The 13,783-nt window shown below is 37.7% G+C and overlaps 2 protein-coding genes across 4 annotated transcripts in view; one reads left to right on the forward strand and one right to left on the reverse strand.

The window, feature by feature from the left end:
* The window catches only part of LOC122976244, a 1,153,509-nt gene that overhangs the window by 983,058 nt on the left and 156,668 nt on the right, over window positions 1-13,783 (forward strand). The window lies entirely within an intron of this gene.
* ephx2 (epoxide hydrolase 2, cytoplasmic) lies at window positions 975-12,003 on the reverse strand. Of its 3 annotated transcripts, XM_044344649.1 has the most exons (20): window positions 11,545-12,003; window positions 10,444-10,654; window positions 9,938-10,052; window positions 9,039-9,117; window positions 8,746-8,908; window positions 7,965-8,155; window positions 7,407-7,529; window positions 7,226-7,297; window positions 7,036-7,131; window positions 6,864-6,942; window positions 6,520-6,554; window positions 6,368-6,394; window positions 6,140-6,225; window positions 5,949-6,060; window positions 3,336-3,410; window positions 3,186-3,228; window positions 2,984-3,086; window positions 2,202-2,271; window positions 1,624-1,704; window positions 975-1,543 (listed from the first exon to the last, which is right to left on the reverse strand). In XM_044344649.1, exons 2-20 carry the CDS (start codon window positions 10,505-10,507, stop codon window positions 1,397-1,399), a joined length of 1,761 nt encoding a protein of 586 aa, XP_044200584.1. In that variant the 5' UTR covers window positions 10,508-10,654; window positions 11,545-12,003; the 3' UTR covers window positions 975-1,396. The 3 variants fall into 3 exon arrangements, with proteins under 3 accessions (XP_044200584.1, XP_044200583.1, XP_044200585.1); XM_044344648.1 differs by lacking the exon at window positions 11,545-12,003 and having other exon boundaries at window positions 10,444-10,976; XM_044344650.1 differs by lacking the exon at window positions 11,545-12,003 and having other exon boundaries at window positions 9,938-10,214; window positions 10,444-10,975.

Consider the following 13,783-nt stretch of genomic DNA (forward strand, 5'->3'; position numbering starts at 1 on the left):
GATTTAGTGGCATCTAGTGGTGAGATTGCAGATTGCAACCAACTGAATATCCCTCCCCTCCTCTTCCAAGTGTGTAGGAGAAACCCCGTTGGCCACGAATACTCGCAAAAAACATGAAAGACCCCCTCTAGAGCCAGTGTTTAGTTTGTCTGTTCTGGGCTTCTGTAGAAACATGGCGGTGCAACATGGCGGGCTCCGTGGAAGAGGATCCGCTCCCTCTGTAGATATAAAGGGCTCATTCTAAGGTAACAAAAAACACAATGATTCTTATATTCAATTTCTGCCAAGTACGTTCTGCTAGATGCGACTAAATTCTGCACACTGCACCTTTTAAAATAGTAATATTTAATTTACAAAAACTTAAAATCACTATGGCTGGAATTAATATGATAAAATATAAATATTTTGATAAAATAGTTGTAATTTTAGCAGAAAATTGTTAAAATATTTTAAGATAATCCTGTAATATTATATTTTATACACTGTTGTATTGTTATTATTTTTCTCATAATATTATGACTGACGTTTAAATTGATACTTTATTCTAATAACATGTTTTTTTTGTTCATATATTCTCAAAATCTCAGATGTTTTTCCTTGTTTCTCCTCTAAAAAAAACTAAAAATTTCTGTCCTCTTATGATTTTATTTCATGTTTTTATGTCTTCTTTTTTAGTAGTCACTCTTTTCTCGTGTCTGCTGCATCTTTTATCTAAATGTTTTCAACCAGACGGATGTTAGCATGATATAATCAGACTTGGAGCTTCTTTCTGATCATTTTCTTTATAATGTGTTGAGTTTCTGGTCCTGATGTACAGTTTCTGAATCCAATTTCCTCCCAAAACCATCAACTGTTTCATTTATTGTTCATTAAACCATTTTATCATCTGATTATTTTTCATTTTTATCATTATTTTGTTATTTTTGTCATATTTTCTTTTTGTAACAAATAAAAGTTAGAGTTGACACCTCTGATGTTGTTCCGCCTGAACTTTAATCAACTTTTATTTGCCCAAATTTCACCAAAAAAAGCGTCTTTAACATCATTAATATTAGAGAGACATTCCTGTATTTGTCGAACTGACTCTTATTCGTACATTTTTGCGCAGTTTTACAAAAAAAACAGAAATACAGTAAAACAGAAATCATTTTAAACGCCTGTCTGAGTTTCATTGAGTGTTTGTTTCCTTCTTTTCTTCCTTCTTTCCTGCCTTCCATCTTTCTTTCTGTCCTTCCTCCCTCCTCCTTTCCTTCTTCTCTCCCTCCTTTCTTCCCTCTTTCCTTCCTTGGTTCTCTCCTTCCTTACTCCCTTTCCTCCTTCCTCCATCTCTCCTCCCTTCTTACTTTCCTCCCTTCCTTCCATTCTTCTTTCCTTCCTCTCTTCCCTGCCCCCTCCCTCACAGTTTGGGTGCCATGGTAACGCCTCCAGCCTTCTTGTGTGTGTCTTGAAGCCATGATATCAGGATGCTGTTTGTCTCAGCCGGCTTATCCATCTGAGTCCAGTGTCCGCACTCCTCGATGTGTCCTCTGCTCAGGTTCAGGATCTGAAATTCATGAACGCAGTCCGTCAGCAGGACGGACCAACTTATTGATTATTGGTTATTGATGCAGCTGTTTTTCTTACCAAGTCCTCCATTCCCTTGGAGAAGACCGGCAGCAGTACAGGGTCTTTACCTGTCGTCACCATCAGCGCCGGCATCAGCAGCTAAAACACACACACACACACACACACACACAAATACACACACACACACAAGCAAACAAAGCAAAAATCACATAAACTCAAGCTAGTTGATGTCATTTCTTCACATGTTTCAGTCCTCCAAAGTGAAAATAAAAACTATTCTTTTCACTTTAAACTTCAAATTTGTAAAATCTAAAGATTGTACAGACACACTATTGTTCATATTATGGTCTGAAACACTTTAGACGTGGTCAGAAGACTCGTCGTAAGTTAATTTGAAGCATACTGAGATCTTAAGAGGCCACGACTAAAATTTTAACCTTAAAAATATTTCATAGGGAAACTTTTCCAGAACAACTTTTTTATTTAAAATGTGTCATTATCCAGGACAACTTCAACACTAGAAATCTGCCTCACAGAGTTCCAGGTTTTCCCAGGATGTGAGGGGACACAGTTTAAGTTTAGGTTTAACTTTATTAAACCAAATGTTTGTTTCAGTAATGTGCTTCGTTACGAACCTTCCCTCTGGGACGAGAACACATCCACCTCCAGTTCGTCTCACCGTTTCGATACCAGTTCAGCTGCCTCCTGTGAAGCAAAACACAAGAGGATTACTGACCGACTGCAGTGTGGTGCAATTTATTTTAAGATTTATTAAGTGATATTTATTCCAGAAGTATATTAAAATGCTGTTTCACAAGAAGCAGAATTCTCCATCATGATAATGATTTTTTTGTTCCATTTTGCCACAAAAAATAGTTCCACTAAGTAATTTTTCAAACTTGTGCTGCAGCCAACGATTACTTTCTTTATTGATTAATGTGCCATTCATTTTCAATATTAATTAATCAAATATTTGGTCTATAAATTGTCAGAAAAGGTGAAAAATGAAGGTAAAAAAGAACCTGTAACTGGCATTTATTGTTAAAAAATAGTGAACAATTGATTATTTTCTGTTGATTAATCAACTAATTGTTGGTGGAGGTATTTGGGATGTTCCCGAATCTGAATATGATTTTTGATAAAGCACAGTTGATGTGTTTTAGTTTAGTTTATTATTTATATTCAGAAGCTACAGTCGTGCAGTAAATATTATCTATTATCTCACTTTTCTTAGACAAAAGTTTGTTTTAGACCCTAAAAATGATGTTTTCTGTGTATCATCCATTACCCATCAGAGTGAATAGATCATTGTAATCAATAAAAACGTCTCAGACGTCTCCTGCACAGCAGTTGCTGATGTAACACGTAATCAAAAATGAAGAAATTTGAACATATTTGCTGTTTTTTGCTGAGCGACCTGAAGCCGTGCTCTTTGTACTGGCTGACATAGTACTGCAGGTCGACCTCTGTTAGCATGGAGCTCCGGGGAATCTGCTCTGGTAGACCCACAAAAAGCCCGCCTGCAACACAACACAAAACAGGAAACTCAGTAAACACAATTCAGTGTTTATTGAACTGTAAAAATGATATTTAGCAGGAAATCCTGAGTTCAGTGTCACCTCGAGCACAGACTCCTGCAGTGCTGAGACCAGGACGACTCTCCTGAGGAAAACACACAAATGTACAGAGATGAAGGAGAATATTGTGCCTGATACTGTATGTTGTTGTTGTTGTTGTTGTTGTTGTTGTGTGTGTGTGTGTGTACTCACTGCTTCATCGCTGCTGGAAAAGAAAATCTTGAATGTTCTCTCCAAGTCTTTCTCCAGCTCGGCCTCTGCTACACCCTGAAACACACAAACACACACATGTATGTACACAGTTTGTATTGTGGTCATCTACAGATTCAAGATTCAAAGCTTTATTGTGCACAGAGAACAAATTTCACTTGAGTTCGGTGCTGAATATCTGATCGATTTTTAAAGTCCGACATCCCCAAGGAAAGATTCAAAAGCTTTGAGAGAAACATCCAAGCTTTTTAAAATGTGTCTTTCCAGGTGGTTCAGGCTGTTCAGAACTTGTAGGTTTGATACTCGCTTAGTTTTTAAGTCAAACATCAAGACCAAAGACTGAAAACTGTGAGAGAAACACAGCGAGTAAAACTTCCTGTAGTGCAAAGACTTAAGTGGCTGCTTAGACGCTTTAAGATTTCTGGGTTCGATCCTCAGTTTGCCAACTAATTTTAAAGTCAGACACACTGAGAAAAGACTGAAAAGCTCTAAGAACCTATGATCAGTGTAGCAGTGCAGGTGGCTCAGTGGGTTGGAATAGTGCTCTGGAAGTTTTGAGGTTGTGGGTTTGATCCCTGCTGAGTTTTAAAGTCCAACATCAAGAGGACAGACTAAAACAGCCGTGTCCTCCCCGGGCGCTTCGTAGAGGTGGAAGCAGGGGGTTATGGGACAGGAAACCAAGAGTGGCTGATATTTTACTGAACTTGAGACGAATGTTGTTTTAAGGAAGTTGGAAGAGTTTTGCCAACTAACTTTAATAAACATAATAATGACAGTAAGTAGTTGCACACCTACTAGCTCTCATTATTATGCATGTTAAAGCTAGTTTGCCAGTACACTGTTTTTGCTGTTCAATTACTTTTTCTTTGAAATGGTTTTTGGAGGCCAGGGGTTGGTTCTTGTTGAATTTGGAGGTTTTTAATGATTATTCATTTGTTTTGTCTTATTCAATTAGTTGTTCTTTTTAAGGTTTAAGGTTTTTAAGGTTATAGTGGATTTAGAAACTTACATATTTTCATGTGCATGTGACTTCATTGATTGATTATCACCCAGCTCCACTTGTCAGATTTGAAGTGTTTTTATTGACACACTGACTCAGAGCAGCCTGCAGGGGGCAGTATATGTGCTCTGCTGTCTTTTTAAAGACTCTGCCTTAGTTTGAACATAACACTTCCATCCTCAGATGGGAATCAAACCAACACTTCTCTGATTCAGTATCTGCAAGAGCTCATCCTACTGAGCTATATCTACCTATAAACAGGTGTGTGCTCGTTCTCCTATTTCTGTTTCTTCTGAGAAGATCAGCAGTAAAGAACAAGAGATGTCAAAACAAGGATTTGAACTAACATTAAGTCTGTCATGACTGCACCATGTAAACAGCTGATCCTGTTGAGATATTCCTCCTAACAAACTTTAGTGTGTTCATGCTCCTGTTTCATTTGTTTTATCAGAAGGTCAACAGTAAAGTAAGAAAGATCCTGCACCAAGAATTGAACCAACATTAAATTCCTCAGATGTTCTTTTATAAACCTGCTCATCCTTCTGACCTATTTCTCTTTGTGAGGTCAGGTGTTAGTTCTCCTATTTCTTTTGTTTATTGAGAAGAAGCCCAACAGTAAAAGATGGAACCAGCATTAAATAAATGAGGTGTTTTTGCTCATCCCACCGAGCTATCTGTCAATATTGATATACATCTGTTTGTCCTACTATTTTTTTTTTCTAACAAGAAGAAAATCAAGAGCAAAGACTGAAAGCAGTCCATTAATGAGAATCAAACCAGCATCATGCTGATGAGAGTTTAACCAGCTTATCCTCCTGAGCTTCATCTCCTTCTGGGTGGACCTTTGTTCGTTCTCCTATTTCTGTTTTTTAATGAGAAGAACATCAACAGGAAAACATGCACAAGCAAGATCCTGCACTGAGGACTGAACCAACACTAACTTGGTCAAGTATTCACCAACCAGCTGATCCCTCTGAATAATGAATAAGGAGGGCGCTCCAACAAGGATCAGTTTTATTTTATTTTTTATTTGTGAAGCAGTGAAGAACAAGAGAAGAAGGTTGTGCCATCTTAAAATATGATTTATTTCACTGAGCTTCAGTGTCCAGAGAATGAAAATAGAAACTGAGCCAAAATCTTTCTTTATCACAACACTCTTTGTATGTTACTGAGCTACATTATCCTGTGTGTGAATGCATATTGGGCAGACTGTAAGTTCATGGTAAGTGTTGAGTGTGTCTTTGTTGAGACTACCACCAGGGGTCACCAAAGTGATTCCCTTCAAATGAAGCAATATCTGATTGAAACAATGGCTATTAAATTGTATTTAATGATGCATCTCTTTTAACATTCAGACCTGAATGTCATTTTCTACAGCTAAATGCTGATTAAACGTATCTGTGCCCCTCAGTTACATCTCTTCACCTGTTAAATCCCTTAGACCCCCTTAGACTGATTTTACTGAGTCAGGTAAAGTTCTTGTTGAGATTAAAATCTTATTTGCTTACTTACATGGGAAAGTTGTGTGTGAATGTGTTTTCGATATCTAAACTCTCACCTACGTCAGCATGTCGGCATGCTGCAGACAGACTTACTGGTTTCTGGAAGTAGAGCTGGTAGTCAAAAATGGGAAGAGCTTTAATCATCTCTGCAGGATGAACAGAAGGATCCACAGGTAACAGAGGAGTGTTCAGAGACGCTACAGCCCTTCATACACAGTAAAAAAAAACATATTTAGCTTCAGAGTAAAGCATCTGGGGATCATTGAATCTGTGTGTTTGCCCACCTGACTCTCTCAGGAAAATACTGAGCCATGTTCCACACCAGGGCACCGCCCCAGTCATGACCCACCAGGGTGACCTGAGGTATGGACTGGAAACCAGACAAGAAGAGAGGATTCAAATTTGCCTTGTTGTTGTTGTTGCATCCATATTTCAAATCCATGAGAACACAACATGGACAGTAATTTAAACTAGCGTGTGTTTATGGATATGTGCAATTTGTTATAACTCACCATTTTGTCCATAAATGTGATTAAATCCTGGAAAAATACAGTAAAAATAGCACGTTCAGTTTGTATTTTATAGCATTTAATAAATTGAATGTAAATATAAATACAAGCTATAATTTATCATAATAAAGAATAAAAATGAAAGTTTCATGTACCTTGCATAGCTGCTCCTGGGAATATTCCTCAATATCTATGAGTGGAAGAATTACATATAAAATACACATAAAATGTATTAATTTACTGTTTCATAATTAAATGAAAAACTGAGGAGGTGCAAGGGAGCATTTTAACTTTTGAAACTTTTGAAACGCACTTTCAACGTCAAAATCAACTGTCCAATCACAGATGTGTCTCAGTTCCATACTACATACTAACTGTATACAGCATATACCAGGCAGTTGTACAAACAGACACTCAACAAAGTGCTAAATTTCAGAAAATGTCTGTAAAAAGAGCAATTCTGTGTCCTAAACTTTGACACACACATACAAACACACACCTGGAGGCGCTGTAGACTCTCCATAACCTTTCATGTCCAGAGCCAACACCCTGAACCCAGCTGCTGCCACAGCTGGGATCTACCAAAGAGAGAGAGAGAGAGAGAGAGGTCAGGATGTTCAGGCAGAAAGGTATAAACAGGCCAGAAAGTGTCCTACACATAAACAGCGTACCTGGTACCTCCAGCTGTACCAGCTCTCAGGGAAGCCGTGACACAGCAGAACTGGTGGTCCTGAGCCCATTTCAACGTAATGAGTCCTCACACCAGGCTGAGAAACACACAGAGGAATTATCATGTCTTACTTTCATGATGCAATTCATTTAATTTAACAGGTATCTGTTGCCACGGATACACATCATTACCCTGATGGTGACGTATCCGTGAGACACTTCATCAGGGCTGCAGGATGGTGGAGGACTGTCTGCTGTTACAGCCTGGAACACACACACACACACACGCACACACACACTCATTTGTATGATACCATGATGATATTAGCATATAGCAATGTGAGACTGAATTATTATGCAATCTGGTCCGTACCTGAACTCCAGTGAAGTTGGCCAGTTTGTCCAGAGCGTCGTCCAGCTTTTCCACCAAGATGGCCTTCATCCCCGCTGCTTCTGCCGCCTTCACACCTTCCTCATCTGCATCCAACCACAGAGCCTGAAATATGAAAATGTCAACCAACCAATCACAGAGGGCCAGACTGTTATGATACAATTCATTTTGTCTGTCGCCACACCATGTGACACATAAATGCACATCTTTTTGTAGACGTTTGCCTGTGAAAACTGGATTAAGTTGATATTTGGAGCAGAAAAAATGCTACCTAATATATAATTTAACAGATACAAGCATATCATATTGGAAAAAAAAACCAAAAAGTCCAAAATTTTAGGATATTTCTTATCTTATTCTTATCTATTTTGACCTTTGTAACACTATTTTTGGTTTATTTATAATAATAAAAGTGGTCTATGTGTAAAGTTTTTTTTTTTAAATGAAGTATTATTACTGGATCAGGTTTTTAATATTGTTCCACAAAATGATCATGTACTGTAGTAACATATACTGTATGTGGGTGGGTGTGTCCTCTACCTGCTGTGATGTCACTCCCAGGTGCTGCAGAGCAGAGCTGAACATAGCGGGTTCGGGGACCCTGTGACCTGAGCGGCAGGATTGAAGGACCAGGTCAAAATGGCCGCCCAGCAAGGAAAGAAGACTGGCTAGACCGTCTCCAGATGCGCCATCATCGAGCCAGTGATTGGCCAACACAGCTGTGAGTAACCCTGATGGTCAAGGAAGGAGACATGGAGAAGTTTGAATCACAGCCTTTTAAAGAAAATGTGAACTTATCTTTTAAGAGTGGTGGAAGACATACTCAGATCCTTTACTGCAGTAAAAGTACCAATACAGCAATGTAAAAATACTCCATTACAAGTAAAAATACATAAATATTATGAGCTTGATGTAGTTAAAGTATTGCAGTAAAAGTACATAAGTATTATGAGCTTGATGTAGTTAAAGTATTGCAGTAAAAGTACATAAGTATTATGAGCTTGATGTAGTTAAAGTATTGCAGTAAAAGTAGTGGTTTGGTCCCTCTGACTGATATATTATTATATATGACATCATTAGATTATTAATAGTGAAGCATCAGTGTTAGAGCAGCATGTTACTGTTGTAGCTGCTGGAGGTGGAGCTAGTTTACACTACTTTATATACAGTTAGCTAGTTTAGTCCAGTGGTTCCCAACCTAGGGGTCGGGGCCCCTCCAAAGGTAAAAGATAAATCTGAGGGGTCGAGAGATGATTAATGGGAGAAGAAAGTACTTGAGTAAATGTACTTTCCAGCACTGTTCTTTAATCTATGTGTGTACCATTGTGACGCAGGGTGGCAGCAGTCTTCAGGACGGCTGATTGGACGTCCGTCATCGCCTCTCTGAGCTCCTGCAGCAGGCCTCTGACTGACCAATCAGACGGCAGAGTGACACCCCTGACCTGGGCCTCCTTCACACACTCTTCCTCGAATGCTGGGATCATCTACACACACACACACACACACACACACACACACACACAATAAAACTGAGTTTAAAGTATGGAAGGTAGAAGATCATTGAAATATTAACGCATGTCGATGATTTTGTAAGCAGGACATCACTCCACCTACCTGAGACAGCGTCACCTCGCCTCTCTCCGCCTGGTTCATGGCGCTTCCTTTCTGAGACGCCACGCTGGACAGGAAACCACTGAAACAGCCAGTGGTGGAAGAAGTATTTAGATTCTTTACTTAAAGTAAAAGTAGAAATATGTAGTCTAAAAATACTCCAACACAAGTAAAAGTCTTGAATTCAAAAAGTTGCTTCAGTAAAAGTATAAAAGTATAATCAGCAACTTGTACTTAAAGTATCACAAGTAAAAGTACTTATTATGCAGACTGGTTGCTATATTATATAATAGCATTTTAATGTTGTTGTTCATCAATGTGGAGCCAACTGTAGATACTTTGGCTAAATTAATAGTAATCGTAATGTTTTTTAATAATAATAATAATAATAATAATAATAATAATAAGTTTTATTTATATATTCAGCATTTTTCACACAAAGTATATGAGAAATTAAAAAAAGAAAAGAGCAGACAATTTAAACAAAATATTGTTTAATGTAAAATCTTCATCTGAAGAGTAACTAGTAACTTTAAAAGGTAAATTAAATGTAGTAGAGTTGAAGTAAAAAGTAGCATAAAATGGGAATACTCAAGTAAAGTACAAGTACCTCTAATTTGTACAGTAGTTTAGTAAAGTGAGTCAAGTCTTGCTGTAACAGTGATGCTTTTATTTCTTCATATGCCACTGACACACTGAAAAAAACACAAACTTGTTCTATTTTTAATGAAGATTTATTATATATTCAACCATACTTTCCTGCACGGACAAATTACTATTTACTCTTACTATGCACTTTTTTAAAAGATTTCATTTGATCTGGACACCAAACCAAATTGTTTACCAAACACGTCATTTTTTACAGTGCAGAGATGTTGCGTAATGGTCAGTGGGCTCCTTACCATGGCAGCTTATGCAACTGCTCCAACTTGTGGAAAATAGCGTCGGGTCTGGAAGAGACAGCAACTCCCCAGAAGTTGAACAAGATGGCTTTCCTCTCCGCCATCTCCTCTGAGTCTGAGTGAAAGGATTTGTAGTTTTTCTGTCTTCAAACAGGTTTTCTCTGCTGCTGCTGCTGCTGCATGAGAGTGAACTTCGTCCTAAACTGACTCACTCAACAGGTCCGCCCACTTACTCGTGCAAGGTCACACCCAGACAAGGACAAAGTTGACTCTCTTTCTGTGTCAAAATGCAATCATGTAGAAACTCATCATAACTTGTCCCCTTGGTGTCTGTGTTAACATGTGTTTTCCCTTATCCAGGTAGGATATCCAGATACAGATACTGTAACATGTTCATGCCAGAAATTAAAACATCTATTTATCTGTCAGTTTGTAAATGTAAGCTTCTTTAATTTTTCTATAATTTTCCTCTTTCCATCATAATAGAATATTTTAAAAACTCTTACTGCTCAGCAGATGGTCAGCCAGCTCGTCTTGTTTCATTGTCCTCAGGAGGTGCAGTGTGATCATCAGAAAAGCCTCTCTGCTGCTCTTCCACTGTTCTTCATCCAACACCTCCTCATCCTCCTTGTGCCTTTCTGAATAATCAGGACTCAAATTCCTCTGAAGCCTCTTTAACTCTTTCTTTACCAAAGAGACAATGTTCCCCTCTAGAAGCTGGAGCAAAGAACAGACTATGAACAAGTAATTCAGTATGTTGACTGATAACCCGCTGATCTGAAGAATAAGACTCCAGAAAGCACAAAATAAGCTAGTAAGGGCCATTTAAAAATTTCATCCCTTCACACATGTTGAGTCAGATCACTTTAACAAACTAAATTGGCTTACAGTTGAGAAAATGTTTAACTTTATTAAGTTATCTCTTACTTATACAATTATTTTTAAAAACTGTGCCTGTGTATTTATGTAATTACTTCTCATTGGTTAAAGATTAATTCTCAGTAATTTATAACCTGATATACATAATGAAGGGAGCTCAGAGCAGGCAGACAATGATACTTCACTATTATATGTATTTTATATAATTGTTGACATGTATGTATTTATGTTCTTATGTCATGCTGTTTGTTATATGTGGAGGACAACAATGGAAATAAGCCTCTTTGGCTTTTTTGTGATTTAATCCTCGATGATAATGATGGAACTATATTAAATCTGTATGTTTTGGATCATCAAATAAATTCAATCAACCAACCAATCAATCAATCAAGAGGTGCAGCGACTATTATGAACAGACTGGTTATTTTTTAATTTAATTTCTTTCTGCAGTAAAAGGTGCTGTGCATGTACAAACCATGAATGTGGAGTCCAGGTCTGTTTGATGCTGCAGACCAGACAAAGCTACACACACACACACACACACACACACACACACACACACACACACACACACACACACACACACACACACACACAGAGTAAGTATTACATGATCAGTACTAGAACAGGAGGGTGAACAATGAATTCTTTATAGACTTAAAATACAAACACCTATTTAAATTTTAACCTTTTCTCTGATTCAGTGACAACTCTCACATTCCACACACCCATCTGAGTGTGAGCAGTGGTCAAATACTCCACAGGGTTGCTTTAACAGCTTCGTGAGTGTATTTAAAAGGAATCCATCCCTTATACACACACAGCTGGTTCAGGTTCAAGGGAGTTTTTTCTTTCCTGTGTTTCTTGATGCTGGCCGAGAGAGAGGAAGACCACCAGGGAGAAAGATTAACGTTTTAGTTGTCATCCAATCACAGTTACAGAATACAGAGATACTAACAAATTCTACAAGGAGAAACAGTCACATTTCTGTCCAAACTATCGGCTTTCTAAAAAAGCTCTCTCATAATCACACTGGGACAACATGAACACTGTAAGGACACCATGGGTTTTCAGTTCTTGTGATAAAATAGGAAGTGAAGCTTTACAACCATAAAGTTCCTCTAAATAGTTTCAGGGAAATATTCTAAATGTAAATGACATGTAAGATCTAAACAGCACAAACTGGTTTTATGTTCACAAAACAACTTTTGTGACTTTTCAGTTCACAAGCTGTGAAGTTTCCCACAAAAACTTGCTTGATCCAAATTTTACAGCTTGACAAACTTGACCACAAGCAGCTGTAAACCTGATGAGCACCAGTTTACTTCCCACTTTTGAAACAGCTGATCTGAAACTCTAAAATAACTTAATTTAAAATACAAATTTGACCAATAGAAGATTTATCACACATGAATTCTCACCTTTCATAAAATATCAACTGCCAAATTAAAGTTCTGGATGTGAATATAATGTAGTTTCAAAGTTTTTTTGTATTATATTTGTAGTATTATTATTCATAGTATCATCAAATGTTGGAATAATAGTCCATCATTTACAGTGAATTCAATAACCTTTTTTATTCAAATGGTTTTATGCGACAAATGAAAACTTTGACCTGTTGGTGGCGCTAGAGGAAAAGTCAGGAGATCACTAAAGTCACTGGGATTCATCTTCTGGGGACCATGAATGTTTCATGTTCAAAGTTTCATGGCTGTTGATGAGATATATTTATATATTTATTCTGGATTTATGTGGTGAACTGACTGACTGGCATTACCATCACTAGGAAACACACAGCTAGTGTGGCCAAAACTAGTATCTGAGCTCAAAATTAAACACAAAAATCTAAATGGATTCTGTGTATCTTTGAGACCTACTGTAACAAATGTGCAAATTAGGTAATTAATTAGTACCAATACAAGAATGTAAAAAAACATCAGAGGTTAAAATCCTTCATTCAAGGTACTAACCTACTAATGTCAAAATACAGGTGTTTTATCAGAAGTATCAAAAGTATCATTCTACAGAAGAATGCCCCCTGTGATCCACATCATCAAAAATATTGGTGAAATATTTGATATTTTGACCTCCTTAGGCCTTTAACATTCATTTCAGTGAAAACTATCTGAGAAGTTTAGAGAGGAAATCACTCTTTGTGAACTGATAACAACTCATAGACATCTGAAACATGACAAGGAGCTGAAAGTAGACACCGCTTTATAGAAGTCACAGGCTGAAGAGCTTGGAAACCACTGGTTTAATCTTTAACAGTGCATTGTGTTTTATATAAAGTACATATCTATATGTAGGATATTTTTATATACAACCTTAATCTGAAAAGTAACAAGTAAATACTCAAATAAAGAACAGTACCTCTTTAAGTACTTTACTTGAGTATCACTATGGATATCTCTTATTGTTTTACAGTCTGTTATGGGTTCATCTTTCCGTCTTTTCTGGTTAAATGGCGACATCTTGTGGACTCTGTGGGACCTACACGCTTTGCAGAGACTTCATACAGGATGTGTCGTCATGCAGCAAAAGTGAAAGTAAGACAGATCAGGAGTCATTTTGCTGCTGTGGCCTACACGAGGCTGTGCGGTTGTATTTATAAAAACTTTTGAGCAAACACACACAGAGAGAGAAAGCCTAACCCTCAGTAAGTGATGAAGAACTCAGAAGCTGTGCTGCAGGCTGCAGGTGAGTGTAAGGAAGAACGTTAAAGGTAGATTATAGTTGCACCGGAACTTTAGGAGTTTCTGAAGGTGAAAACAGTTGTTGGGCGGTTTTTCGGGGCTTTAAATGTTCCATAACGAGGCGGTACAGTGGGTAGTTAGCTATGTTTCCGAGTACATGGATGTTTTTACAGCAGAGATTACAGAGAAAAGGTGAAAAATTTAGAGAAGGGTGTTACGGAAGTAGCCCCAATGACGGACATGGTGCATCATGGGAGCTGTAGTTTTTCTT

The sequence above is a fragment of the Thunnus albacares genome, chromosome 24 (assembly GCF_914725855.1).
Source record: "Thunnus albacares chromosome 24, fThuAlb1.1, whole genome shotgun sequence".
Lineage (NCBI taxonomy): Eukaryota > Metazoa > Chordata > Actinopteri > Scombriformes > Scombridae > Thunnus > Thunnus albacares.

What these genes read in the sequence shown, in the direction of transcription:
- ephx2 (XM_044344648.1), bottom strand. Translation starts at nt 10,762, where the DNA reads ATGGCCCTTACTAGCTTATTTTGTGCTTTCTGGAGTCTTATTCTTCAG. An exon ending in TTTCCAGCAGCGATGAAGCA is followed by an intron (nt 3,229 to 3,335) that starts GTGAGTACACAC and finishes TGTTTTCCTCAG; the next exon opens with GAGAGTCGTCCTGGTCTCAG. An exon ending in TGCAGGAGTCTGTGCTCGAG is followed by an intron (nt 3,087 to 3,185) that starts GTGACACTGAAC and finishes GTTGTGTTGCAG; the next exon opens with GCGGGCTTTTTGTGGGTCTA.